Below are 26786 nucleotides of genomic sequence, written 5' to 3' on the forward strand. Positions count from 1 at the left end.
CGTTCCACTATTTGCTTTGTTCGGCGCCGAAATGATTAATATTGGCCCTATCGCCAATCCAACTGAGTGCTGGGATCCACTTCTTCGCTCTGGAGATATATTTGTGGCGAGTGGGGGCATACCCGAGAAAGCCTGCGCGGCCTCCTGGTAGGGTAGTATCGGATGAGGTAAATCATCACGCGAGAACACCAGGAAAAGGCTGATGGACAGTCCAACTCCTACATAGTCTGACATTTCAACACTCCGCCTGGGCTTCCCCAGCAAATGCCTAAGGCAATAACCGTTGACGAAGTACTAAGTAACTCAATGCTGAATCCACCACTCATTTCCGAACAGGCAGCGACCAAAAAAAAGAAAGACAATGACGTCATGTGACTTGCTTCGATTGAGGTTGCTATTATTGCCTTGTTTGGGGGGGTGTCATTTGTATTCCATTATGGATTTACTGTACTGCACAACCCCTTATGTCATTACAATCATAATAAATAAGTCTCTCAACGTGAATGTAAGATGTTTGTCAATCATTTTTGTGTCTGGAAATTTCTTTCTCTTATTTACCCCGTTTATCTCTATAATTACCTCTATTTCTTTCAAGTGCTACGCGTCTCACATGATGGCTGACCACCTCCGCACCACGTTCAACTCCTACGCTTGAGCATGACCCGAAACTTGCAAGTATGACTAAGAAAATCTTTTCGGGCCAGGCGCCACTAAATTTCGGGTCGCGGTCAACTGGAACCCGCTTTGTGAGCTTGGCTTAATGTGTTATGGATCTTCCAGTTTCCTCCCTGCCCTTGTATGTGGTCTATTGTTAGGGCGATCTGCCAGGGTCGCCAGGACGTTCCTCCGCTGGTTGGGCGGGTTGCACGTAAGGTTATTCGCCATTCTATGGATACTTACTGTATTATAACAGTAACTATTTATTACCATCAGCCGGTACAGTTGAGTAGGAGCTGTTGAGAGAGTAGCCTAGTTGGATAAGCGTGTTTCAAGTTAGGGCTCGGGAAACAATTCGTGAGAGTAAAGAGGGTAATCTGATTCCTGTATACTTCCAGTAGGGTTGAGCCTATCTAACCTTCCCGCGTCACGTTCCTCCGACCCACTCTTCTCTTCTCTTCGCCTTTCATTCAACGACATGGCATCACACTGCCCCCGGGTCAGCATTGCTTGGAGTCCCTTCGATGCTTGATTGCTGAATTGCCTTGCCCGAATTGAGGGTGTCTCATCCTGGGTTTTCCGCCAGTCCGTTCGTATGAAGCCCTGATCTCCTTCACCATGTCTTCCCTCCCCAAGCTCTCTACCGTCGTGAGCTGGCTCCTATACCTCGTCCCTATCTACCTCTTCATCTTCGAGCCGATCATGCGCCAGGTCTTTCCCGACTCGGTCTCGATTTATTCCAACGACGGCGATGACTTCCTTCCAAACGATGCCCCCTCCGGACTCAACCTCGACGACGACCGCTTCATATGTCTGGAGGACGGCGTGCCCTTCACCTGTCCCGATGCCGCCGATGGGTACCGCGTGCATCTGCTGTCACGCGAGCCGCTGGTGATGTACATTGAGAACTTCCTGTCGGACGCCGAAGCAGACCATCTGGTGAATGTCAGGTATGATCTCCTCGCCCTTCCCTCCATCTACACGAATGACTCTAATGTGTCCCCCAATCGCAGTGCTGACAAGTACGCGCCCTCGATCGTCACTGACGGCAAAGACGAGCGCGTCGACTCCTCCATCCGCCTCTCCGACCGCGCCCTCCTCGACCGCGACGACACCGTCCGCTGCCTCGAAGACCGAGCGCGGGCCTTCCAGGGATGGCGCCCACATCTCTACATCGAACGCATGTGGGCACAGCGCTACAACGCGTCGGGCCACTACCGGCACCACTACGATTGGAGCGGCTCGTGGGCCCGTGGCGGCGACCGCGTCAGTACGTTTATGGTGTACCTCGGCGCAGACTGCACAGGCGGCGGCACGAACTTCCCGCGCATGTCGATGCCGCGCGGGCAACAGTGGTGTCGGTTCTTGGAGTGTGCGGACGATGATTCGGAGGAGAAAAAGCAGGGGATCACCTTCAAGCCCATCAAGGGGAATGCTATCTTCTGGGAGAATCTGCGTCCGGATGGGTCGGGTTACCCGGAGACCTGGCACGCTGCGTACCCCGTGACATCGGGGACGAAGGTCGGTTTGAATATCTGGAGTTGGTATCAGCCGCCGAAGAGGGGGAGGAAGGGGTGAGATGTGTTTTAGCTACAGATCACATCGAGACCTGTCTATTGTCGCCATGAAGTTGTTGGGATGTACGCGTATCTGTTTTATTTCTACGAAACGGCCAGACGGTCGCATCTATACTGATTCGCGGGTTAAACGAGGATACCACTGGGTAATCCCCAAGTCCTCATCAGGTGTCTTGATGCCCATAGACTCTAGGCAGACATGATGTGTACTCCCGCCCCCAACGGCCAGGTCCGACCGTAGTCTGGAGACTGGAGGGTAGAATCAGTCCCAGCGCCGAGAGTCCCGCCCCGAAACATTGGCATTGCCAAGCGAGGGCAGTGTCCTTGCGAAACTCCACTACACATCCCCCCTGGCCCCAATGAGCGTGAGGAACGGCACCGGAACAACCGGACTGCCGGCCCCAAACATGCTCGGCGTGGGGCCAATAACCACAATCACGAGGGCGTGGCGCCCAGTCCGCTCCTCCTTTTCTAGGCAAAAAGGCTCGGCTCTTTTTCCTCCCCGGACAGTTCAATCCAGGCTTCCCTGCTTCTCGCCCTTAACCCTCCCTCTCCCTCTGCCACTCTCTTTCTTTTCTCTTCTGACACTCTCCATTCCTCCCTGATTATATTCTTTCGTGGCACCCCTGGTTTTGCCGCGGTGTTTGCCCCTTTTTCTCACTCGCTGCCCCGTTGAGGCTGACACCGAACGCGCCACGTCGCCCCATACCTGTCATTCTGGTGGCCTTGTCCCTGGACGAGTTGCGAGCTGTCGTCGTTGGATCGAAGTTGTCCGTTTGCTTAGTCGCTCTGCCCGGTTCCTTTGTTCCGCTCGCACTGCCCAGCCAAATATCTTGGCGCCATGACTGAGAACAACATTCACCCACCCGCGCCCCACGTCGCGGCCGCACCAGCCCCCGTCGCGCCCGAACAGCCAGTGCAGCCAGTGCAGCAACCTGCCTCGGTGACGGCGACTGCTGCTGCTGCTAGCGCGGCTGTCAACAGCCCCTCATTGAACGCCGGCGGCGAGCAACTACCCTGCCAATGGGTCGGCTGCAGCGAAAAGTCTCCCACTGCAGAGGCTCTCTATGTAAGCGTCAACCAACTTGCCGTGATCAAGACAGTGAATCTAATATTCGATTCAGGAACACGTCTGCGAGCGCCATGTTGGCCGCAAGAGCACCAATAACCTCAACCTGACCTGCCAATGGGGTACTTGCAACACGACCACCGTCAAGCGTGACCATATCACCTCTCACATCCGCGTGCATGTGCCCTTGAAACCGCACAAGTGTGATTTCTGCGGCAAGGCCTTCAAGCGGCCTCAGGACTTGAAGAAACACGTCAAGACTCACGCCGACGACTCGGAGATCCGATCGCCCGAGCCTGGGATGAAACATCCGGACATGATGTTCCCCGGCAAGCCCCAAGGTTTGTCTTTCTTGCTTAACGCAACGTGTCGCAATGCCTGACTGACTTTCTAGGCTACGCTTCTGCTGCTCATCATTACTTCGAGGGTCCCATGAATCCCGTGTCGAGCCAACCATATCCACATGGCGCGCCGCACTACTATCAAGCGCATCCGCAACATCCACCCCCTAACCCCCATTCTTATGGCAACGTATACTACGCCTTGAGCCAGGGCCAGGACGGCAATACCTCATACGATCGCAAGCGCGGTTACGATGCATTGAATGAGTTCTTCGGCGATCTGAAGCGACGCCAGTTTGACCCGAACTCCTATACCGCCGTCGGCCAACGTCTCATAGGTCTCCAGGCGCTTCAGCTTCCCATCTTGAATGGTCCCGTGCCTGAATATCAGCCGATGCCTGCCTCTGTTGCTGTTGGTGGCGGCGGTGGTGGTGGTGGTGGATACAGCCCTGGCGGCGGCCAAGCCCCCGCGTACCACTTGCCCCCGATGTCGAATGTGCGGAGCAAGAGCGATCTGCTCAACATTGATCAGTTCCTGGAGCAGATGCAGAACACGATCTACGAGAGCGAGGAGAACGTGGCTGCTGCGGGAGTTGCCCAACCGGGTGCCCACTATGTGCAGGCTGGAATGCACTATCGGGCTACCAACTCTCCTCCCACGCAGCTCCCCTCCAGCCATGCGACGGCCACTCCATCTGCCGGGCAGATGATGGCTGCCGCTTCTGCCCACTCTCCTTCCACTGGCACTCCTGCTCTGACTCCACCCTCCAGTGCGCAGTCTTACACGTCCAGCCGCTCTCCCATGGAGATGCCCAGCACCCACCGTGTTTCGCCTCCACATGAGAGCGGTGCCAACATGTACCCCCGACTGCCTTCGACCACCATGTCCGACAGTATGACCGCAGGCTACCCGACCTCGTCGGGCGCAGCACCGCCTTCGACTCTCGGCGGAGTCTTTGACCATGAGGAGCGCCGTCGTTATACCGGAGGTACCCTGCAGCGTGCCCGGCCAGCTAGCCGTCAAACCTCACAGGACCGCATGGATACCTCTCACGACGGCAAGGAGGACGGCGAGCGGACCCCGAAGCGCGCCGACCAGTTCTCGGAGAGCTTGATCGATCCCGCTCTGCATTCGAGCACGTCCCCGGACCCGGATCATGAAGCCGCGCAGCGGACCGCTCAGGCAGCCACAGAGGTTGCGGAACATGATGTTAACGTCGCGTGGGTGGAGAAGGTTCGCTTGCTGGAGAATCTGCGCCGCTTGGTGTCGGACCTGTTGGAGTCTGGCAAGTACGGTGTCGAGTCGCCCAGCCACAGCTCGAGCGGGTCTATGTCCGCCGATGTCTCCATGGCCGAGGCTGCGAGTGCTCGGGCTTCCCCTACGCCAGAGAAGATGGAGGAGTCTAGTAAGCCGATAGGGGAGGCAATTCTCTACCCGACACTTCGGGGTGTAGATGAGGATGGGGATGCCAAGATGCCCGGCGACAATGCCTAAACCGGGCCCTTTCATTCTTTCTCATAACGCTGTCATGACCCATTCTTTCTTTCATGTTTTCTTGTTTCTCTCCTTTTTATTTTAACACAATTGAACAATTCTTTTCTCTCTTGTCTACTCCTGGCCATGCCTCCCTACCCACAACAACGATGATCTCTTCTCCCTGAATAGCTTATTTGTGTGCCCTTGTTTGTATCGTTATTATTAAATGGAACCCTGCTATTTATTTACGGATGAGGTTGTTTGCAGAACGTAGTAGTTAGTTTATTTGGTTATGTAGGTTACATGTGCCTGTCCGTGACGATCTGGACTCCATGCGGCGTCGCATCCACCAGAGATGTCAACCTCCCGATTGGGACAAGCAGCATTCCAGTGGGTGTGGGCCAGACTGGATCCGGGGCAGTGACGCAAACGATTTGGGGCAGTGTTCCTGTTCAGCAAGGGATCACCGGCAGAATTCATCAGGGGGTTTCTTGTGCAGCATGGTGAGTTGACGTATAGATTCTTAGGGTTGGATGTGTGTATAGTGTCCAGTCGGGCTAGTCGCGTGTCTACAGTCAAGGATACTGCGACTACCACAACACCAACAATCAGAAAGACTATGATTCACAACTCCCTCCCACAATTAAATCTCTAGCTAGGCCATTCCGTCTGCCCCGCCGCCCTAGTTTACAGTCACATTGGCCTCTGCACTCGGAAGCGTTGCGCGATCCCACATACGGCGTCATCTATTATCCACCAAGCAGGCCACTGTTTATGGCATTTGATTGAATGCCTGTCTTCTTTTCTTTCCATTCCTTTATTTTCCCCTTCTCTTCTCCAAAAATTTCCTGATTATACTTGTGTATACACCTCCCTAGCAAGTCACGCTCCCCACGCGACGCAAGGCGGTCAACCCCAAACAGACGCCATCGCGTCGATCGAGGACTATCGATAATAATCAATCAACTCTACCACCACCACGAAATCAACCTGCCACCACCGGCTCTCCTCCACTGGCCTCAGAATCAGCCTGTTCTGCTGCTGGCTCGGGGTGCGGTGTTTCTGCGCACTTGTCTTTAGTTTCCTCTGCTCACGTTTTTCCCTTCCCGCCCGGCTCGTTTGGTCGCGGTGGCAAACCCGCTGAAATCGGTTCGCCGGCTCTGACGCCTTTTCGTTCTCTGGTTCTACCTCTGAGCGTGCCTCCGAGACTGGGGCGCCCGCCGAAACCCGGTTCGAGTTGTGACATTTGTTTTTTTTCCTCTTCCCGGAACTGTTCTCGACTTCGCCTCTTTTTTTCGCCTTCACTCCAGTGGCCCGCCCCGTGTTGTTTTTGCGCACACACGCACACTTCGAGACACAACACCCAGTTCTGGATTCCTGCAGTGCATAGTACGCAGCATCTTCGAGAAAGGAAGAAGAAAAGTCTGTTTGTTTGTTTGTGAGAGTGCGTGGACTTCCGCCGGTACGGAAAACATGCCGCTGTCGAACCGCCGTCGCGCACGGCGCAAGGAAATCCAACTGCAGGAAACGTCGGATGTGGAGGCGCCGGACTCGTCACCTAGTCGGCCATCCAACAAGAAGCGCAAGGTGAGTTCTGGAACTGGTGTGTGGCGACGGGGGCGCGTAGGAAACAATGTACTGACGGGGATTTCTTATCTGATTGCTAGGTTGACCGCCGCTCCGACAAACCCATCAAAACCGAGTCCGGCGATGAAGCCGAGGAATCAGCGGGCGAGCACGACCCCTCGACTAACCAGGACCTGGTCGATTTGGTGATTTCGTATCTCAATACCGCCCGCGAAGAGCTGCGCGTCACGCGCGACCACTCCAACTCTAAGACCGAGAATAAACAGAGCATCCAGGCCTATGCGAAGATTGCGGGCCGCAACTGGACATACTACGTCAAGACGCTGCATGTCAATATCGGCCGTGAGCCCGACCGCGAGCAGAGGTCCAATGAACAGTCTAGTCCCGTCACGATCGCTGCTCGCGCGCTGCCGGATGTCCACGTCGATCTGGGCCCAAGCAAGTTCGTCTCCCGTCTGCATGCGGAGATCTTCTACGATGGTGAAGAGACACCCGCCTGGCATATTCGGGTGAACGGTCGCAACGGCGTGCGCTTGAACAATTCGATCGTTAAGCGCGGCTCCGACGCCGTACTCTCCTGCGGCGACATTATCGAAGTCGCCAACACACAAATGATGTTTGTTACTCCCGGAGACGATGCTCACATCCACCCGAGCTTCGTGGAGCGCGCTCAGCGCATCGCCAATGGTGAAGAGCCAGACCCTGCTTCGAACGCGTGGGACGCCTCTCAGCATGCCCACCCGTCAAACTCACAGGCGACGGAACCTGCCCGGCCATCTTCATCCGGTGGCCCATCGTTAGCTCCTGCACCCCAATTCCTCAAGCGCCAAGTGACACCGCCGCCGCGGTCGCCGGACACTATTGGCGCGCGCACCGCCAAGCAGTCGCCGCTGTACAACCGGGGCATGATGATGGAAAGCACCGAGGAGATCGACTACAGCAAGGACGGGGCCAAAGACCTGAAGCCTCCGTACAGCTACGCTACGTTGATTGCGCAGGCTATCTTCTCCAGTGAGGAAGAGAAGCTCACGCTGAACAATATCTACAACTGGATCATGGAGCGATACGCCTTCTACCGGCATTCGCAGAGCGGTTGGCAGAACTCCATTCGGCACAATCTGTCTCTCAACAAGGCGTTCCAGAAAGTCCCGAGGCGGACAGACGAGCCGGGCAAGGGCATGAAGTGGATGATCGCCGCGGAGTACCGCGAGGAATACCGGAAAAAACAGATGCGCAAGGGCACTCAGTCTTCTGCCCCGTCATCGCCTGCTACCAAGGAGCCTCCTTCGTCGGCGCGTGGCACTCACGTCACAAGCTTGGACACCTCGTTCTCCGCCACAGCCAAGAAATCTCCACCAGTGTCGTCGCCTGGATTCAGCTCGTTCCCGGTAGCTCCCGTGGAAGCGTATACGCCTGAGCGTGGCTCGCGGCTCGGCCGTGGTATTGCCTCTGATCACCCTCTGCGGCATATGAACCCACGAGACCACGAAGAGCCGTCACCACTCCCAGCTCGTATCCACCACAACAACGCTACCAGCGGCTCCAACGCGCCGAGCAGCAGCAACGCCGTCAACGCCGCCCGCGGGTACGGTATGTCAGACAATGTCGCCGGGTCCCCACCAGTATTTTCCTCATCCTACTACGACGAAGGGCCCTCGTCAATGATCACACCCGCACCCCAGCGCCAACAACCCCGCCTCCCACCTCCCAGCACAGCACAGATTCCGTCCAAGTTCATGCCAATGAGCTCACCGGCGCAGTTCTGGAAATTCGCGGACATCGGCAGCACGCCCGCCCGCCCTGTGCCGGACATGAGTCCTCTGAAGGGAGAGCCAGATGACCGCATCATCGCCGGGTTCCCCAGCAGCAGTCCCCCACCTCCCAACCTGGCTAGTCCCAGTAAGCCGGGCACATCGAATGGCTTGGGACCAAGTCGCACTTTGCCGCCGTTGCAATCTGAGCATGGGGAAATGGGTGGTCCCAACGGCACACATAGAGAGGAGCACATGGAAGAAGAAGATGAGGATGATGGTGGTAGTGGTGGCGGAGGTGGATTCGATTTGGCTCGGTATGCACACCCTAAGTTTTTTTTGCCTTGTCTCAGGAATTAGAACTAATCAGCCTGGACTTGCAGTGGCTTCCAACCTATCGGCTCATACCACCGCCAATTGAGCAATGCCGCCCGTGCCACGGCTACCTAGGGCAGTCTGTCTCCTAGATGTACTGTACAACACTACAGACTGCACCTTCAAGATGATTGTGACGTGGATTTTGTTTTTTGATGCGCATATCACGCACGGTGTTGGCGGTTTTCTCTTCGTCTTCTTGACCACTGTGTCTTGTTTTTTTTTTCTAGGCTAAGCAAAGGAGTTCATTTCGCGCTTAGGAAATAGGGGCTGGTTCGGCGTCATTGACTCTTTTGTTTCAATTTTGTTATCTTGTTATTGTTTATTATTGGGAAGGTTCTTTTTTCGTGCGTCTGTCTGTTTTCTGTTAAGATGGCGCTGTATGTACAGAAGAGAACTCTCGGAGTGACTATGCCAAAGAAGTGACTTTTTTTTTAATAAATTGTGGTTATGGGTCTGTAGCTAGTTGCCCGTCTAGCAAATTGATTCTTCTGCCATAATCAAGTTTTCCTATGATTTAAATTTAGTGCGTAGACGTAGAACAAAAGTGAATCAAGCCTCTACGAGGACTTTTCCTTACCTGATGAAGTTAAGTCATCCATCAAGAAAGCTTATAGACCCTGACACAAAGCTTGGATCTACTACGAATCTATCTTCTTTTCCTTGAGAAAGCCATAACTAGAACCGGATATTTTTTACACCCCAACGCTAGGTGACGGTAAATCGAGCGCCAAAAATGGCTACCTTGGACGCCATTTTCGCGAAAATCAATCTACAGCATCTACGGCACCCACAGAAGTATGTCCGGAAAATCAAAGGAAAAATCCGCAATGAGATAGGACCGGCTAATGGCCTACGTTTCATTATTCTGGCATCTAATATGTGTCTGCATTTGAAATAGTGGAACCATGTAATAATGAAACCGTTGAAATGAAATATTGTCAGAGCCAGTCTTCAAAGGTGTAGAAGAATAACCATAATCGGTCTGCGCGGCGAAGCAAACAAAGGCGCAGATGCGTGATCAACAATTGCCTATCCTATGTTGTTCGCCCATTGAGTTAGTTATAGCTAGGTAGACACCAATTGCTGCCAATCATATCACGACCTTCTAAAATAGATCGGAGCCAGGTTGGCAGTCTAGCATGTCAAAGACGAGACCGAGGGCGCAGCTACGCCTCGCCCGATGCGAACCGTGACCTTTTTCTTAGTGCGGGGCCGTACTTCATGAACAGAAAAGGCACTGACAACGCTAAGCAGGAAATGCCACCAAGCAGACTGCACGCGGGCCCAACGCCTAGATTCTCAAACATGGGCCTGGCAGCAATAGGCATTACGCACGCGAGAACCGAGCGCAAAATCGTGTTCGCGGATACCGCACTGGCGGCATAGACGCCATAAGTATCGACCAGGAAGTTTAGGCATTGTTGAAACACAACGTTAAAGCCAGCACCGATGAAACCTGTTCCTGGATGTCAATCAAAGCTCCTGGATCCAAGCTTCGTATTCCACGATGATAAACTCACCCGCTGCAACCACAGGCAACACCCAGTGATATGTTGGAGCCGCGGTCCATCCGAACCAGAAGAGACCTACTGATAACAGTGCGCCCCCAACGACGATCGGTGGAAGACGTGCTTCGGGCACAGCTTTGCCACCATTCGCTTTTACGGCTCGTTTGTAACGGGGCTGGTTGGCAAAGTTGATAAGCACAGCGCATTGAATCCCAACCAAGATCGCCAGAAAGGGGAGCGTCGAAACTACCAAGTCCCAGTGTCGGTGTTCTTGGAAGACAATTGGGAATCCTTCGAGTGTCAAGTAGATCAGGCTGTAGACAAAGGAAGCATAGAGGGCCAGAAACGTGACCATGGGCTCAGTAATCAACAGTCTTGGGTAATTTGAATCAGCTCCTCGGACTTAAAACTTGGATGATCAAACTTACCGCAATGGACGAGCAAGATGCTTAGTAAAAGCATTGTTAATATCAATTTTCACCTGCTCATGCGGATGCCAGTATCGCTGGTCGCCTGTTGTTTTGCGAAGCCTTTGTGCCTTGCCCTTCAACAGAGAAGGGGCGTATGTCTCTGGCAAACAGAAGGTACAAAGCATGAAGAGAAAGAATACGAGGATACTCTCGAGATATTCCGTCCCTGTGAAACATTGTCAGCTCGAAAACTCGACAGGGCAGAAACTTCGGGGGTAAGATTACAGCGCCACCCCAGACTAGGATTTACCAAAAAGGTAGAACCAATGAGGGGCCCGACTGTCGGACCTCCTGCGATGCACAACGCTACAAATGTCATGGCATTTCCCCGAGTCGCTGGGGTAAAGAGATCACCTAGGGCGGCGGGCACGTTGCTGATTGGCGCCGAAGCAAAGATGCCTCCGAAAAAGCGCGTGAGAAAAATACTCTCGGCATTTTTGCTTGTTGCAGTGCCAATGCTGAAGAGGCCAAGAACGAATATTGCGGGTAGCATTCCCATGCGCCGGCCATAGACCTCGCTGATCGGGGCCCATATCATCGGGCCAAACGCCCAGCCTTGGAATATTTTATCAATATTAGCTCTTCAACAATACGATGTATGAGGGTAGAGCTCACCTAAGACAAATAAAGCCACCGTGAGAGCCGTGACATCTTTCCTCACGTTCGTATATTCGGCAATCGCCGCCTCGCCTGGAGAGATAATGGACGAGCCCAGAGCCCCGACCATGGCAAGCAGGCTCATCTGGAAGACAAGCCAGACCTTGTAGCCCGAGCCAAAGTTTTTGGGGTTATCAGGGTCATCTTTTTCGAATTTGACCTCGAATGGATCAACAGTCACATCTTTTGATTCTTTGTCCGTCGGGAACTTGGCTGTCATATTGGATTCGAGCTCTTGACGTGAAGAGTCCATTGTCACATGTAGGGTTTATGGATCTGAGGTTTCTGATAATTCTTCACAGACATCGAGTACAGAGAAGGGGAGTCTCCTTTATAGATCACCGATGACCACCTCGCATAAACTACATTCCAGCGCTAAACCGCGAACGGTTTAGTGGCGGCCGCCGGCCCCACGCGGCTGGGGAACTCGGACTTATGGGGGCTTCTTCACTTTCATTCAAGAACCCTTGCTAGCGGCGGCCGACAAGTATTTCTATTCTTCTGAGAAGGAATAATTGCCAGGACTTTTCTATCTAATTATTGGAGGACCCTTGAGGAATGCGATCGGGGCGGCCGCCAGTCCATTATCAGATTAGCTGAGCCGCATATCGAGAACTCGATTGGGAAGCATAACCCAGCGATCAATCCCTCGGCGCTCGTGAAATCCTGAAAATGGAGCGGGCGTTGCGAGTATGCACAACCTGCAAAACCCGCAAGAAAAGCTGTGACAAAGCTCTTCCTCGCTGCGGGTATTGTACGCAGCGGGGATTGCTGTGTCTCTATGAAAACGTATCCGGAAGCACACCCCCCACTGGGAAATCACCTTGGGTGATCGGAGCAGCTACAATTTTCTCCCTTTCATCGAACACTTTCTTACATTCCTCGCCATCTGACCCACCACTGGCGCTTGACTGTGCGCTCCATCTCCAGGTCTTGCACGTCTATCACCTCACCGAGCAATCCTTCTCAACGGTCAGTGACCAGTATTTTCAAAACTTTCACCTCTGGCTTCCGGTTATTTCGCCAAAATTACTCAATGAAATCAACTCAACACTTCAGGACAGCTACCCTCCGGTGGACTTTTCGCTGTTGGTGCTGGCCATGTATTTGGTCACATTACAACCTGCTGATGACAACGCACACCAAATAGTGTCCCCACAGGATCTATATCTAGAGTTGAAAATGCTCATGGCCCGGGTGCAAGCTACGGTCCATGCCTCAACGCGTCTTATTCAAACAGGGCTTCTGCTGGCATCGTTTGAATACGCGTGTGGCAAGCCTCACGTGGCATACGTTTCAATCGGAACATGCGCCGGAATGGCTTCAATCCTTGGTATTCATTATGGAAAGAGCAAAAAAGAGGCATTTACCAATAAGCCCGACTTGGACCTTAAGATGCTTGAAGGTCGAAATATCTGTTGGGGCATGATGGTTTTAGAAAGGTACGTTTACTCCACCCTTTCCAGCATTCTTGGATGAGAAGTAAAAGCTAACCTATACAAAGACTCATTTTACACGAATTCCCATCCGAAAACCTGCGACCAGCATTGCATTTGCCTGATCAGGAAACTGAGCTGCCGTCCGATTTGATCTGGGACGATTCTTCACCACCAAAGTCATTTCAGCGTTCCGTGCAAGCCCCTTTAGTCAGTGAGATACGCTCAAAGAGCGTGAGTGGCTTTGGCCGCCAGGTTCAAGCTATTTACTTGCTAGTTCAAGTTGAAAAGATCACCACCAGCACGGATCAGATGAAATTTACTAATATCAAAAAGCTGGATGAGAAGCTCCGGGAATTCCTGAGTATCTTGATGGATCATTCCGTGGAAGGGCATAGATGCGGTGCCAATGGAATTGTGATCCGGTGAGTTTCTGATATTCCATACAGTAGCATTCCCTAACCCAGCTTCAAGACAAGATTAAGTCTCACATACATCAGGTCTCTTGTTCGGCTTCACCAGTACGCTTTAAATCAAAAAGTTGCGACAAGCTCCTCTCAAAAGGAAATTCAAGATTATTCGCACGCTGCATTGGACACGCTAGCCAGGATGGTGGTTGACGTGGCTCGCGACCATCTAGAGCGCTTCGTGCCCGGCCGTATCGATTCACTTCCACTTTCATGCTGCTACAATATAAGATCAATGATGCAACTCATTGAAGATCGCTGGGGACATATCAATCCGAAAGAGCCGCCAGAAGGATTGGAGGCAATATTGACGTTGTATCAAGTGGTCTGCAAACGATGGGTATTTACACTGGAGACCTAGCTTCTGCTAATCTGGACAATGATGGCGAGAATGCTGCCCGAGGCGGCAGGTTTACCGTCACCATTATTACCCTGAAACAAGATCCATGCACCGAAGGAATACGGTTCTTGCCTGCCGGGGGCTGACTACTATGAAGCCAAGTTTTTCCAGGATTCCCTACATCACAGTATATTGGCGCTGGTCGAGGATGGTCATCACAATCTGGGGGCGAGAATATAATGTCTTTCTATGACATATTCTCAGTTCTAGGTACTGGATCCTTCGCAGAGTTAGCCTTCTGTGTCCTACGGCAAATCCTTGCTAGTAGTGGCAAGACTGCGAACGCTGTTGACGTCTGAGGCTTAGTTTGCGCTAGTAACAATGGGGGTAGTGAAATAGGGAAGGCCGATCACCAACAATATCCCCATGGGGTGGTCCCAGACCGCTTTGGATAATGATGATGTGCCCGTGAGATTCCTAAGGGATTCCACACAGCATAGGACATCAGATTGAGTAGTACAAAGGAAACGATATCGAGACTAGTCTTACCTTGTGTCTATCTTTCATAGGTATTTTTGAATATCTGAGGCGAAATTGCAACTCCTGTTTGCTGGAAATTCATAGTTACCCCTGATGTTCTACCCTGTTCGGGGGAAATACTTGGATTCCGCAACATCATGATCGCCGCTTAGGCTCCACTTTGTCCATGGACTAGGCTTGTTTCATGCTTGGCGATCTTTAAAGAGCTTGCTTGTTTCTTCCTGGCATCAGTGGCGACTGATCAATTCATGTATTTTTGAGAACAACTAGGCTTTTATTCAAGAGATCCAGAAATTTTCCTATCGTTGAGTATGCCGGTATTTTGAGGGTGCTTTAGAGTCCACGTACAGTACTCGAATGTAATAGCGCACAGTCAGGCCCTAGCTTTGACAGAATATCCTCCACAAATAACGGGATCTCTGTGATCTCTATTGGCGAGTTTCGGCGCATCTCGGTAAGATATTAGCTTGCAACACTGTGACAACGAAATGTCTTCAGCCCTCCAATGATCTACACAGAACTATTCCAGAAGTCGTCCAGGTTCGATTGGCCCCGCTCCCGGGCCCTTGGACCCTTCTTCCGTGATCTGCAATCCCTGCGCTAACTAGGAATCCTGAGTGACGAAAGTGGTTTGGGGGCTGTCATGTCTTTCAGGAGGCAAGGCATATGAGGATCGTGATATTAATTAGTTAGATGGAATATTTACTTATTAGGATTGTGCTCCTATCGCTTAGATGAAGAATTAATTAATGTGCATAGCAGGAACAGACGGCAGCAACGTTGGAATAATATAGATCGGATTATATATACCTAGAACAAACAGGATAAAGATTTGGGTCATAACCACCCTACGACAAGAGCACATGGCAAATAGATATTAACCTACAATAATAGCAGCCCCAAAAGCAAGCATTCAAATATTCACAGTGTTGCAAGGAATACTATCCCTGATATATTTCAGGGGAATCTTGGTGGATAGTTGGCCACCTTCCGCCACTCTCATCTTCTGTCATTGCTCGCGGTGTTATCTTGTCTGAGGTGTCAACTTGTAGACCATTGCTTGTGTCAGCCATAGAATTCAGGTTCTTGATTATGTACCACTAAAGTGATTTTTCGTGTTGTGAACACGGCATCCTGGAGCGATGCTCTTTAAACAGGGTGGCTGGGCAGCGTAAAGATCAACACACAAAGGATCTAGACCGTCCTCTTGTTATACGTAGTAAAGGGTACTCCGTAGGGGCTAGGTCAAAATAGTGAAGTAAAGAAGGATTGATATGCAAGACGGGTGGCGGCTCATGACGCGTGGGGGATTTCTGGGTTCTACGTTCTCCTTGACGGCTAAGCCTTCTGGCCCCTGGTAGATGCGTCGTACCCCTGACTGTACCTTTACATCACAGAATCATTCCGCTGTTGGTCCAATTCACCAATCATTAACAATAAGACCGGATCTGATGCCTAGTCTATGGGGCTAGACCTATTCTATGTCGAGCAATCTCCCAAGTTAACAAGGCTTGATTCAGAGGTACGCTGATCAGGTCTTCAGCAGACCCTACCTGTTACTTTTCTATAGATGATCGCCCCAGTTACATTGTTAAGAAATTAATAATGATAATCGAGGTGAAACAAACCTTGTTCCGAATCATATAAATAACTGTTACGAACCTCCAGGTTTCGAAAACTAAAACCCCTTGACTTCATTCCATTTCCAGGCCACCTTTGCAATCTTATATTCGTTCATCATGCACTTTGCCTTGCCACTTATTCTCCTCAGCGGGGTTGCTTCAGCTATCCCTAAGGCGAGCACGGACAGGATGCCTAGGCGTATTCCTAAGGACCCTCTCGATCAACCAGACCACTTTTCAATGTGTCGAGCTTCCATCAACTGTGACATCCAGCAAGACCCATTGACAGGAAAGAAAAAGATGAAATTCCACAAGGGCATGGAGCCTGGCACTCGAATCTTCGAATTGACTGAGCTTATGAACGGGGACCCGAGAGATAGCTACTACCCCCATTCCTGGAAGCGGAGATCAAACCAAAAATACGAGGACTTTAGCGATGACCTTGCTGGGCTCCACAACCATTCGAACCCGGACGTCAGGAACTGGGCGCATGGCCTAAGTAAGTCCACAGGCACTATTCACAACTCGAAGCCTCAAGTCACAAGTCATATGGCCTTTGGAAACGGGAAGGTCGAGTTCGGATGCCAATCGAACGTCAACGTCAGCGCCATGCTGGGCAATCTGACAAAACTCTGCATGGACGACACCTGTCTCAGTCAGAACACCGTCCAAATACCGATTATGTATGCGGCGCCAAACTCGACCGATGAACCGACATCTGCAACATGGGAATTGTCGGCCGATGGGCAATATGCAACAAAAGACCTTAAGTACATGATTCAAGGGATTCAGGTCATGGGCCAGAAGGCTACCAAGCACTGGACTCAGTCGTGGGAAGAGGATGACACCGATTCCTACTCAATATATAACGACGATGGGACAGGATCCTGTGAGATGTGGTTGGGCAGTGACGAGTACAATCTGCTGCGCACAGGAAAGATGGTCGATGGTACTGCGGCCACACGCGCCATTATCTCAGCCTTGCCATCTGTCTCGACTACGTCCCAGAACTTTTGCAAAGATATATTCGTTACTATTGGAGCCCAAACCATCGCTGCGCTTATCCCAGAAGTGGGTGGTATACTCTCTGCCATTTTGGGAGGAGTCACTACTGCTTGGTAAGTTCCGTTTTCTAAAGATGCGTAAGAAGCGACTAACGCTTTGACAGCTTGGCAGATACCGAGTTGAGTGGCGACTCCTAAATGAGTAACTGATCTCTCTACATCATGAGGAAACCTAGCTAAGATGTCGCGGCGATGAAATAACCTGTACATTAGCTATGATAGATAAGAATCTCTTGTACTATTTTACGATTCTCTATGTAGCAGTGATTGCGAATTCTGCTATTGCCGCGGTAGTATTACGGGAGACGCAAGCAATGATTTCGTATGGGATCATCTGCATCCAATACAAGATAGAGAAAGAAACAAATGCTTTTCAAACACTCTACCGTCAGTCTTGCACATCTGGCCAAAACCTCTCCTCCAACCAAACCACTTGCCTCCACCAATCTAGACAGTGTCCGCGCATCTTCTCTGCCTCCTCGACACCCTTAATCTGATTGGCCGTCTCATCCACTATATCGCCAATTCGATTGACAAAGGCCTCGAAGTCTGGGCTCGACCAATTGGGGATGAACTTTTTGCGTAGTGCACCGCCATCCGCATCCGCCACACCCCCGGCCGCACTATTCTTCTTCGCTTCTTCACCGTCTTCTCCTTTTCCATTCTTTCCATCCAAAAACGATGCCGCATACTTCCATGATCGCAGGTAACACACCTCCGTAGCCCACAGCACCACCAGACCTTCTAGCGTTGATACCCCAGCGCTGCCCGCCGACATGAACAGATCAACGTAGGCGCGTGTGGTGTGAGTAGCAGTAAAAGAGACCGTGCCCCCTCTCTCCAGAGGTTCAGCAGAGACACTGCCACTGGACCGACAAGCCGGGTCACAATCCCCATGCGACTCAGGGTTCACCTGGCTCTGCTCGCGCGCTTCCCGCTCTTGGAGACCCTCGCATTCAGCCTGTGACCCACACCGCCCATGGACCTCTGACTCTCTTTCCCCGGTCTCTGTACTTTTCCCTTCGCATCCGCCCGTGAACCCAGGACAGCTGCCCGAGCCCGAGGTGGAGATTTGAGCGGAGGTAGTGATGCTCCCGGACCCGGACCCTGCCAGTCCCGCACCACTCTCCGCAGAGATGGCTGTCAAATCAAGCCCGTACTCTGCGGCCGTTTCCTCAAAGAATTGCAGCTCGGTGCGGATGTTGATTAGAGCGTCGATCAGCATTTCCGTTGCGTGCTCCTCGGGTGTGGCGTTGCGTGACGTTGCACTATTAGGGCTATTCGGAGGGATTCGAATTTTGGACAACAAAAGGCCAATGAACCGGATGTAAGCTTGCGCGTAGAGCCGGTCTTGTGAGAGCCATTGCGACAGTGTGGCTTTGGGTAGTTTGCCGCGGCCGGCAGCCCGGAGGAACGGGTGTGTGGTGGCGCGGGTAAGTGCGTGGGGAGCGTTGGAGAGCAGGTAGGTGGTTAGAAGAGCGTGACTTGTCATTTTGAACTTGCTCTGTGAGGGCTAGTTGGGAAGAGGCGAGGCGAGGTTGTCGCACAGTGGTGGTGGTGGAGACGACGAGAAATTGATGCGATAATCATGGTGTCAGATCTGATAAGGAATTTAGAGCACTCGTTAACTACTCGGATCACTTTCGGTTCGGCAACACCCATCCATTCAAGTGTTAACTAATCATACAATTGGTTATTCATCCAGGTAATCTACACGAGCAACTCATTAGATCCAACGCCCATTGCACGCTCCAGGATCGAAACAATTTCAAATAACAATCGTCACCCGAAGAGAAACAAAACGAAAAGCAAAAAAAGAACAAACGAACCATCACCACCTCCCACTGACGGGAACCATCGTGACATCTAGCTTCGATGCTCGCCCGCGTCTGGCGTCTCACCCGACTCCTCCAGCACCATCCGAATCAGGGCTTCCAGCGTAAAGTGCGCGTCATTCCCCGCATTGTGGAGGTTCATGGGCAGGATGTTCAGAGCATGCAGGATATGGTTCAGTGATCGGACGCCAGTTTCGCCCCGCAGGCTCTTGAACAGCTCCGCTGTGTCGTACACCTTGCGATTGTCGAAAAACTCGTTGTTGGCCGCGTCGGTTAACATCGCGCACCCTGCGTCCCGAAGTCGCTTCAGATCGCCAACAGGGTTGTGGCCCACCAAAACCACCTTGCGCGGTCCCTTTTTGTAATCCGGGACAGCGCCAAATCTGTCTTTAATGGCCGAGTAAGGCGGAACAAAGCAGGCATCCACCATCGTGGGAAGCTCCACCAGCGCAATGAACTCGCTCTTGCCAAAATCAAATTTGTCCGGGCATCCCTCGCAGTACTCTCTGTTGACAATGTGGCGGAATTCAACGATCCGCAAGTGGCGCGAGCGGATTTGCTTGATCCAGTCAGTTCCAAAGTCGCCGGGCGGAAGGCCCTTCAGGTCCAGCGTGTCCAAAATCGAGATGCCAACTTCCGTCACCTGCTCGGGAATCCGCTCGTTCCATTCTATGTCAATGCTGATGAAGATCGGCTCATCCTCGAACGGCCAGGGAACAGGGCGATAGACATTAACAGGAGGGAGATACTGCTTCCCACCTCCGGCCTCCTGGATCGGGGGACGCAGGCCGAAGTGGGCGATGGTCAGCTGCAGGCGGTTGCGCCACTCTTGCTCCATCTCAAATTGCTTCAGCAGCTTCTTAGCCTTGGCTCGCTTCTTCTGCTTGATCGCTTCGACCGCAGCCTCAACTTTGACTTCAAAAGCCTTCGCGGCTTCCGGGTCACACTTGTTCACCCACTCACCCCAGTTGTCTGGCTGCGCTGAAATGCTCAACTCCAATTGCTCCTTGGTGTGGCGACTCGTGCTTTTGCCCAGGTAGATGGGCCTAGGAGTTCCGTCATCGGGGAACGAAAGGAGCAAGCCCCGCTGGTCTCGAGGCTCGAAACACAACTGACAATCATAGAAGGCGTTGATTTGTATCAACAATGTCTTGGCCTGCATTGCCGGAACGAGGAGCAGCGGTCGATGATAGATATTCGGAGGAACATGTAAAAAGTAGCTGATATAGTATCAGTTTGGATCCCCATCAAGCCGATTATATCAGTGGTTACTTACAAATCCCAGTGCCGGTCCCAAAACTTGTTCGCATCGAAGAATCGTGAAGCAACCTTCTGCGACATCTCACCCCGAAGGTACCGGTAGGGGAAACGAGACAAGGCAACCACGGGGCAATAAGACTCCGCAAGTGTGACATCGCAGGGCCACATGGGTCCCTGGGTGGAAGAACCGACGTCCGTCACTTCGTGATCGACGTGCGTAACCGCTTCGGCCTCGCGCGAGGTGCTGTCCTCCTGGCCCACAGCGGGCAAGATAGCCTGCCCCGAGTGGTCTTGGTTATCAAGTTGGTCCAAGCCAGTGATACGGGAGCGGACGTATGACAAGGGAGCAATATCGCTTGAAGTAAAGAAGCGGGGAGCCTCCATCGGTCTCATCCAGTCACAGGAAGCACTTACATCGGCGGGGGCCTTGGCTGGAGCCAAGGCCACAGAGGGAACCCCAGAAATGGGGAAGTTCAGCCCCAGGACACTATTCAGGAGTTCCTGGTCTTCCTCAAACATGAGCTTCAGGCGCTGTTCTTTGTCCATGTTGAATGAGGAAAAAGATAAAATGAATAGAAGAATGAAAGCTGAAAAGGAGGAAAAAGCAGAAGGATGGAACACAGAGGACGACGCATCAAAGGGCAGAGCCGAACACAAGAAAACAGAGGAAGGAACAACAGACAGCCGAAACAGGAGTGGGAAATGCAGACTGTCGAAAGAACGTGGACAGCGGAGTCGTTTGAGGAGCAGGAGACGAGCTACAGGTGGTAGAGAAGTAGAGGGTGATGAAACAGGCGATGGAGAAGTAGGATATGAAAAAGCAGAAGATGATATGGGGAAGAGAGATGGAAAGAGATGTGAATGGGAAAGGAGACTGGGAAATTAAAGGGTGAGAAGGGGAGGAAAGCAAACGAGAACAGAGCAGACCTTTATGAGCAGCCACATCGTTGCCTGCGGCGACATCATACGTGATTATATTGTCCAATAAACTTATCTACACGACTATACGTGATGTAGAGTATCCTGGCATGTTACGGTGAATTTGAAGCTATTCAGAGGCCCTTTCGCTTTCTCTGTCCACGGCCTCTCCCAGCGAGAGCATTTATGCGTGCAACATCACAGAAGCTTGGTAACAAATAGTATATCTGTATTTCAGCCCTACAAAAGTTATTTGTACCCCACTCTTTGGTAAAAGGAAGTCCGAACAGCCTCAAAGGAAGCGCATCCGTGAAGAAGTAGTTCATGAGAACGAGGGCTGGGCACCCACGTGACCTGCACGGAACAATGATCATCCGCTGTTTGGCCTCCTGTTCCGAAGGTGCAGCTCAACCACTCCAGCTCCAACCAGAATGCCCCGCTGAGTCGCTGGGTCGCTGAGTCGTCAGAGGGGGTTTTCTCTCCTTCCTTTGTTGTTTTATATTTGTTCCTTCACACAACTGCACCATGGCTTTGACTGATGACACGGATGAGAGTGGAGGGGTCATCCTGGACGGTCCCTTTGATCCCGACGCCCAGGCGACAGTGACAGACTACATCGACTACACCGAATACCTCCCTGCCGACCTAATCCGCTCTCTGACCTTGATTCGAGGTCTTGATGACCGTTACATTGATTCTGCCCAGACTGTCCACAATCTAGCCAAGGACTACGCCCGGCTCCCTGAGCTCCCCTTCGAAGCGCGTCCCAGTGCAGTGGCCATGCGCAAGGATATCTCCAAGACCCTGGATCGCGCCATCAATGCGCGTGAGTCTGCATACGCCGAGGCCTGCCGCCTTTACGATGTTGTCGATCGCCACTTCGACCGACTTGACTGCATCAGACAGAAGCTCGAGGCGCTGCCAAAACCTTCGTCGCGCGAACCAACACCAGTCCCACAGCCCACTCCCAAGCGCGTGCGCTCGGGCAAAAAGGCAGATTCTACGACCCGTATCACCTTTCGTCTGGACAACCGCAAGCGCCCTGCAAACCAAAAATCGCGATCGCGACGCTCCACCATTCCCGCCGGGCGTCTGTCGGGCCTGCACCCAGATTCTCCTATCGCCAGCACGGAACAATCCGATATCGAAGCGGAAGTGATTCGCAAGCCTCGCCCTCCAAAGAAAGAAAAACAGGCACGACGCCACAGCGCAGGCGCGGGTGTCTCGACGAGCAATGCTCTCGCTTTGCTGAGGCCGCCCCCAGCAGATGCCAAGCTCGGCAGCGAGGACTTGCCTTGGTTGCGACTGACAGAGTGGGAAATGACCAAACTACGGAAGAAGATGAAGAAAAATGCAGTCTGGCAGCCCAGCGAGGTGATGATTCACCGTGAACTCGCCTTGGCGAACCGGGGATGGGAAGCATACCGAGCTGCCAAGGCTCTGGCTGAAGAGACCGGCGTCGAGTTGATCGACTGTGACAACATTGAGAAGACCCGTCGCGGCGAAGTGCCCAAGGAGCTCGAAGAGACCAAACTGAGCAACCGCGGGATGAAGCTGAACGAGGCCAAGAAGCTGAAACGGGAGATGCTGGCGCGAGAGCAGGCGGCAAACGGTGCAGGCGGTCCTGCTCTACCAGTCTCTGTTCAAGCGACTCCGACTAGCAGCCGAGCGTCACGAAAGCGCAAACGGGATGAGATGGCCGAAGAAGCAGAGGTTGTCCCGGAGCCAGCCCCCGCCCCGCCATTGCGGACGGATCCGAACCGCCGCCGGTCTAATCGTGGAGCTGCGGCGCCAATCACGATACACGCGGAGGCAAAAGTATCGCCTCCCCTGGTGTCTCCCACTGAATCAAAGCGCTCCACAAGATCCGCCGTGCACCCTGTCACCACCCCGACACCTCCAACGACCCGGCCCTCATCGCGCCGGTCCGCAGCTGCCACCGTTGAATCAGGTGCCATCTCGGGATTGGCCAACGCTGCCGCAGTGGGTGGAAGAGACCTTCGTATCAAAAGCGCCACTCCCGCGCGCAAGACGCCTGTCCGGGAGGCATCGCACGCCCCCAGCATTCCCGGCCAAGCGCGCCGGCGCAAACGTCCTGCGCCCGGACCTGTCTCTTCCGGCCAGGATGGTGGCGCTGCTGTCAGCTTCGGGCGCCGCAAGGCCAAACCTGGCAAGAAGCATATCAGCGCGCGCGATTCGGCGGCGCAGGATGTCCGCGTCGACGAGGATGGGGTGCTGGAGGAGATCGATGCCAATGAACCACGGTACTGTATCTGCGGAGATGTGAGTTTCGGGACAATGATCTGCTGCGAGAATCCGGATGTAAGTTTTCTTCCTTTGCCCCTCGGGGTTTCCTTGCTGATCAAATTTGTAGTGTGATCGTGAGTGGTTCCACCTAAACTGTGTCGGCCTTTCCGAGGTGCCTTCGCGCACTGCCAAATGGTACTGCCCCGACTGCCGCGTCCGGTTCCACAAGGGAGTGGACGGTATTGTCCGAGGCGGGTCGAGGCGGTAGCTGAGAGATGGGTTGCTTTTACTTCTGTATGATACCACGATATCTTCTTTTCCCCTCTGGTGTAGGGTCTTGTTCGGCGTTTTTAATCGACGGAAGGAGGGATTTGTTTAGTTAGTTTAGCTGGGGTTTGTTTCATAGCCAGGCACGGCGAGAACAATTTCATCAATTCGTGCGCAGCATGCATATTGACATCTTGCCCTATTCCAATCGTAGTCTTACGATTCATGCAATATGTGTTCAGTCACTCGGCAGTCAATATATAGTGGCTGGATACCAAGGGAATCATGCCTGACCCCAAGACTAGACTGTCGAGAATATAAAAATGCAAACTATTTACCCTTGAATCAACAAATTTACTTCAGCTCCCACTTCCCACCCTCCGACACAATTTCCACCGGCCGGCGCTCATCCAGCGACACCCGGCCCGCATCCAGGATCGCCGTAGTGGCGATCGTGTTTTGCAGAGTAGGCAAAGGCCGCTTATCCAGCTCATCGAGTGTGACTCGGCCCTCGTTGACGGCCGTGACGGCGTCGATGAACTTCTCGAAGCTGACGTAGCCGTAGCCCGTCTGGCCACCGAAATTGCCTTCTTCGTCGGGTGCGTAGCGCATGTAGAATCTGCGTTACATGGAGTGTAAGTATGGACACACAGAAAGAGAGGAAGAGGTGTTTTGTTCTTACGGATTCACCCAGATCAGGCCCTGGTCGTCGCCTGTGACTTCGTAGCCGCGCTTGGCTTGGTTGACGCGGATTTCGCCGTTGGCAGCCATATCTGTGAGGATGTTAGGACGTGTCAATAAGCGAAGAGGTGGTAGCCGTTACAATGGAAGTACTGATTTGAATGCACGCCCGCATTCTGCGGCGCCGTCCAGCTAGCCGTGTAGACACCCGTCGCAACCTTGCCCGGGTTATCCTTGCGCCGCCACTCGACCAGCAAGGTGATGGTATCCTCGGTCTCGGGGACACATCCTAGCGCGGCCGCGGTACCCTTGGATGCCGTCGCAGTGACGCGCACCGGGTGATACTCGGGCACCATGCTCTCGCAGATATCGACATGGTGCGAGTTGAGGTAGTACGAGATATCAGATTCACGGCCCGCCCAGGCCTTGAAGGTCTCGAGCTGGCTCTTCGGCTGGCTCATGTAGCTGTAGAAGTAGTTGAAGTCGCCCAGCGTGCGGGCCTTGGCGCGCGCATCCGAGTACGCCGGGTCGAAGCGCTTGTGGTGCTCGATGAACACGAAGACGCCGTGTTTGCGCGCAGCCTCGAGCAGGGCTAGGTGGTCTCCTAGACGCTGTGTGGCCGGCTTGGTGATCATCACATGGATGCCGCGTTCGATTGCGTACAGCGCGATGGGGAAGTGGGTTGGGTCGGGCGTGAAGATCGTGATGGCGGATCCCTTGGGCAGGGCGTCGATGGCGGTCTTGTAAGCATCGGGATCGGTCTGGTTGTCAGCGGGGAACGAGGCGAATGAGACATCGAGGTTGTTGTAGACCTGCGAAATGTTGCGGTGCAGGTGGTCGCCTCCAGAAAGACAATCAGTTCGGATTGATTCCGTGTATCTTCAGAAAGACTCACGAATGCCTGGGAATTTCTTGCCCGACACGCCCACCATGCTCAGGTCACCCACCTTGCCCCGGCGGCGCAGGTCGAACAGCGTCAGTCCCACGACGCCGACTTTCTTATCGGAGCCCGACGCACCACCGCCGACGAAGCCGGTGGTGTACTCGCCGGTACCGACCATCAAAACGCTGGGGGGAGCCATGGTGATATTGGGGATTAGAATGGATGTAGGAATTATTAGGAGAGAAAGAACAGAAGAAAAGACGTGGTTCATGGAGGTACACCATGGCGCCTTTCATTAATTCTTCCGGCGTTTGACTCCAATAGCCGATCGTCATCGCAGCATTGTTTTCTGGACTCAACAACGCCAACTTCTTCTTCTTCCTCCTCGTCTTCTTTTCCTTTTTTACCTCAATTGCAGGTCCTTCCTCCTCTATCAATCAATGCCATCCAGTAATCCTTTCTCTTTCAATCCTTCACTTCTTCGACCACCAACTAGTATATTTTATTCATTCCACCTTCTTGCCCCTCGTTCCCCACATCATGCCGAGTTGCTGATTCGTGGAACGGCAATTCTCCGTTCGGAGCATTCGCCGACGTGGGGGAGTGGGAGTGTACAATTGTACATCATGATGATTATCCTCTGGATGTCTTCTCTTCTGCTTCATCAATAATCCCTCGCACAGCGTCACTCATCCACCATCCACCATGTCGCCCACTCCCCTCCGCCCCGGCGTGTACGCGCCCACCATGACATTCTTCGACGCCAACGAGGACCTCGACACCGCCGCCATCCGCCGCCATGCCGTGCGCCTGGCCAAAGCCGGCCTGGTGGGCTTGGTGACGATGGGCTCCAACGGTGAAGCCGTGCATCTGACGCGCCAGGAGCGCATCACCGTGACCCGCGAGACCCGTTCCGCCCTTGACGAGGCCGGGTTCAGCAACGTGCCCGTCATTGCCGGCGCCAGCGAGCAGAGCATCCGCGGCACTATTGAGCTGTGCAAGGAGGTCGCCCAAGCGGGCGGCGAGTATGCGCTTATTGTGCCGCCCAGCTACTACCGCGCTGCCATGGGTAACGACGAGACGCTCTACGAGTTCTTCACGGCGGTGGCGGATGGCTCGCCCGTGCCCCTCATCCTGTACAACTACCCGGGCGCCGTGGCCGGCATCGACATGGACTCCGACCTCATCATCCGCATCTCCGCTCACCCCAACATTGTCGGCACCAAGTTCACCTGTGCCAACACCGGCAAGCTGACCCGTGTCGCGCGCGCTCTCGGCGCCGTTACCCCGGCCTCGCCGCTGGCTCCGGCCCAGAAGCCCGCGCCGACAGTGGCCAAGCCCGACGCAAAACACCCCTACGTCGCCTTTGGCGGTATCGCCGACTTCAGTCTGCAGACCCTTGTGTCTGGGGGCTCTGCTATCCTGGCCGGTGGCGCGAACGTCATCCCGCGCCTGTGCGTGCGCATATTCAACCTTTGGAGCCAAGGCAAGCTCGCCGAAGCCATGGAGGCTCAGCAGCAGCTCAGTGCTGCTGACTGGGTTCTCACCAAGGCTGCTATCCCCGGCACCAAGTCCGCTATCCAGTCCTACTACGGATACGGTGGTTTCCCACGGCGGCCGCTGGGTCGCCTCAGCGAGGCCCAGGCCCAGGCCATCGCGGATCAGATCAAGGATGCGATGGAGGTTGAGCGCTCCCTGCCGGACATTGCATGAGAATGTGTGGGTGCTGTGTATATAGGGTTATATTATGATTA

The 26786-nt window shown here is 53.3% G+C and overlaps 11 protein-coding genes across 11 annotated transcripts; 7 read left to right on the plus strand and 4 right to left on the minus strand.

Annotated features, from left to right (window-relative positions):
• Positions 1–1275: 1275 nt before the first annotated feature.
• On the plus strand, positions 1276–2235 carry N7474_004054 (oxidoreductase, 2OG-Fe(II) oxygenase family; the record flags this gene model as incomplete). The annotated part of the gene is made up of 1 exon (XM_057195469.1): positions 1276–2235. The coding sequence occupies one exon, from the start codon at positions 1276–1278 to the stop codon at positions 2233–2235; it is 960 nt and encodes a 319-aa protein (XP_057052865.1).
• An 840-nt stretch (positions 2236–3075) lies between these two features.
• On the plus strand, positions 3076–5139 carry pacC (putative C2H2 transcription factor PacC; the record flags this gene model as incomplete). The annotated part of the gene is made up of 3 exons (XM_057195470.1): positions 3076–3303; positions 3359–3644; positions 3698–5139. The coding sequence occupies 3 exons, from the start codon at positions 3076–3078 to the stop codon at positions 5137–5139; spliced, it is 1956 nt and encodes a 651-aa protein (XP_057052866.1).
• Positions 5140–6594: 1455 nt separating this feature from the next.
• N7474_004056 (putative forkhead transcription factor Fkh1/2) lies at positions 6595–8909 on the plus strand (the record flags this gene model as incomplete). Its single annotated transcript, XM_057195471.1, has 3 exons — positions 6595–6708; positions 6789–8776; positions 8843–8909. The coding sequence occupies 3 exons, from the start codon at positions 6595–6597 to the stop codon at positions 8907–8909; spliced, it is 2169 nt and encodes a 722-aa protein (XP_057052867.1).
• A 1062-nt stretch (positions 8910–9971) lies between these two features.
• Positions 9972–11725, minus strand: N7474_004057 (MFS transporter; the record flags this gene model as incomplete). The annotated part of the gene is made up of 6 exons (XM_057195472.1): positions 9972–10128; positions 10173–10299; positions 10358–10719; positions 10774–10981; positions 11041–11370; positions 11431–11725. The coding sequence occupies 6 exons, from the start codon at positions 11723–11725 to the stop codon at positions 9972–9974; spliced, it is 1479 nt and encodes a 492-aa protein (XP_057052868.1).
• A 419-nt stretch (positions 11726–12144) lies between these two features.
• Positions 12145–12951, plus strand: N7474_004058 (Zn(II)2Cys6 transcription factor; the record flags this gene model as incomplete). Its single annotated transcript, XM_057195473.1, has 1 exon — positions 12145–12951. The coding sequence occupies one exon, from the start codon at positions 12145–12147 to the stop codon at positions 12949–12951; it is 807 nt and encodes a 268-aa protein (XP_057052869.1).
• Positions 12952–15994: 3043 nt separating this feature from the next.
• Positions 15995–16999, plus strand: N7474_004059 (uncharacterized protein; the record flags this gene model as incomplete). Its single annotated transcript, XM_057195474.1, has 1 exon — positions 15995–16999. The coding sequence occupies one exon, from the start codon at positions 15995–15997 to the stop codon at positions 16997–16999; it is 1005 nt and encodes a 334-aa protein (XP_057052870.1).
• Positions 17000–17329: 330 nt separating this feature from the next.
• Positions 17330–18433, minus strand: N7474_004060 (putative transcription regulator PAB1642; the record flags this gene model as incomplete). Its single annotated transcript, XM_057195475.1, has 1 exon — positions 17330–18433. The coding sequence occupies one exon, from the start codon at positions 18431–18433 to the stop codon at positions 17330–17332; it is 1104 nt and encodes a 367-aa protein (XP_057052871.1).
• A 374-nt stretch (positions 18434–18807) lies between these two features.
• N7474_004061 (uncharacterized protein) lies at positions 18808–20582 on the minus strand (the record flags this gene model as incomplete). Its single annotated transcript, XM_057195476.1, has 2 exons — positions 18808–19996; positions 20053–20582. The coding sequence occupies 2 exons, from the start codon at positions 20580–20582 to the stop codon at positions 18808–18810; spliced, it is 1719 nt and encodes a 572-aa protein (XP_057052872.1).
• An 897-nt stretch (positions 20583–21479) lies between these two features.
• N7474_004062 (putative PHD finger domain protein) lies at positions 21480–23469 on the plus strand (the record flags this gene model as incomplete). The annotated part of the gene is made up of 2 exons (XM_057195477.1): positions 21480–23276; positions 23329–23469. 2 exons carry the CDS (start codon positions 21480–21482, stop codon positions 23467–23469), a joined length of 1938 nt encoding a protein of 645 aa, XP_057052873.1.
• A 353-nt stretch (positions 23470–23822) lies between these two features.
• On the minus strand, positions 23823–25231 carry N7474_004063 (Gfo/Idh/MocA family protein; the record flags this gene model as incomplete). Its single annotated transcript, XM_057195478.1, has 4 exons — positions 23823–24087; positions 24151–24241; positions 24292–24990; positions 25045–25231. The coding sequence occupies 4 exons, from the start codon at positions 25229–25231 to the stop codon at positions 23823–23825; spliced, it is 1242 nt and encodes a 413-aa protein (XP_057052874.1).
• Positions 25232–25737: 506 nt separating this feature from the next.
• N7474_004064 (dihydrodipicolinate synthase family protein) lies at positions 25738–26745 on the plus strand (the record flags this gene model as incomplete). The annotated part of the gene is made up of 1 exon (XM_057195479.1): positions 25738–26745. One exon carries the CDS (start codon positions 25738–25740, stop codon positions 26743–26745), a length of 1008 nt encoding a protein of 335 aa, XP_057052875.1.
• Positions 26746–26786: the final 41 nt, after the last annotated feature.

Source organism: Penicillium riverlandense (assembly GCF_028828495.1).
Source record: "Penicillium riverlandense strain IBT 135883 chromosome Unknown utg000003l_segment0_segment0, whole genome shotgun sequence".
Classification (NCBI taxonomy): domain Eukaryota; kingdom Fungi; phylum Ascomycota; class Eurotiomycetes; order Eurotiales; family Aspergillaceae; genus Penicillium; species Penicillium riverlandense.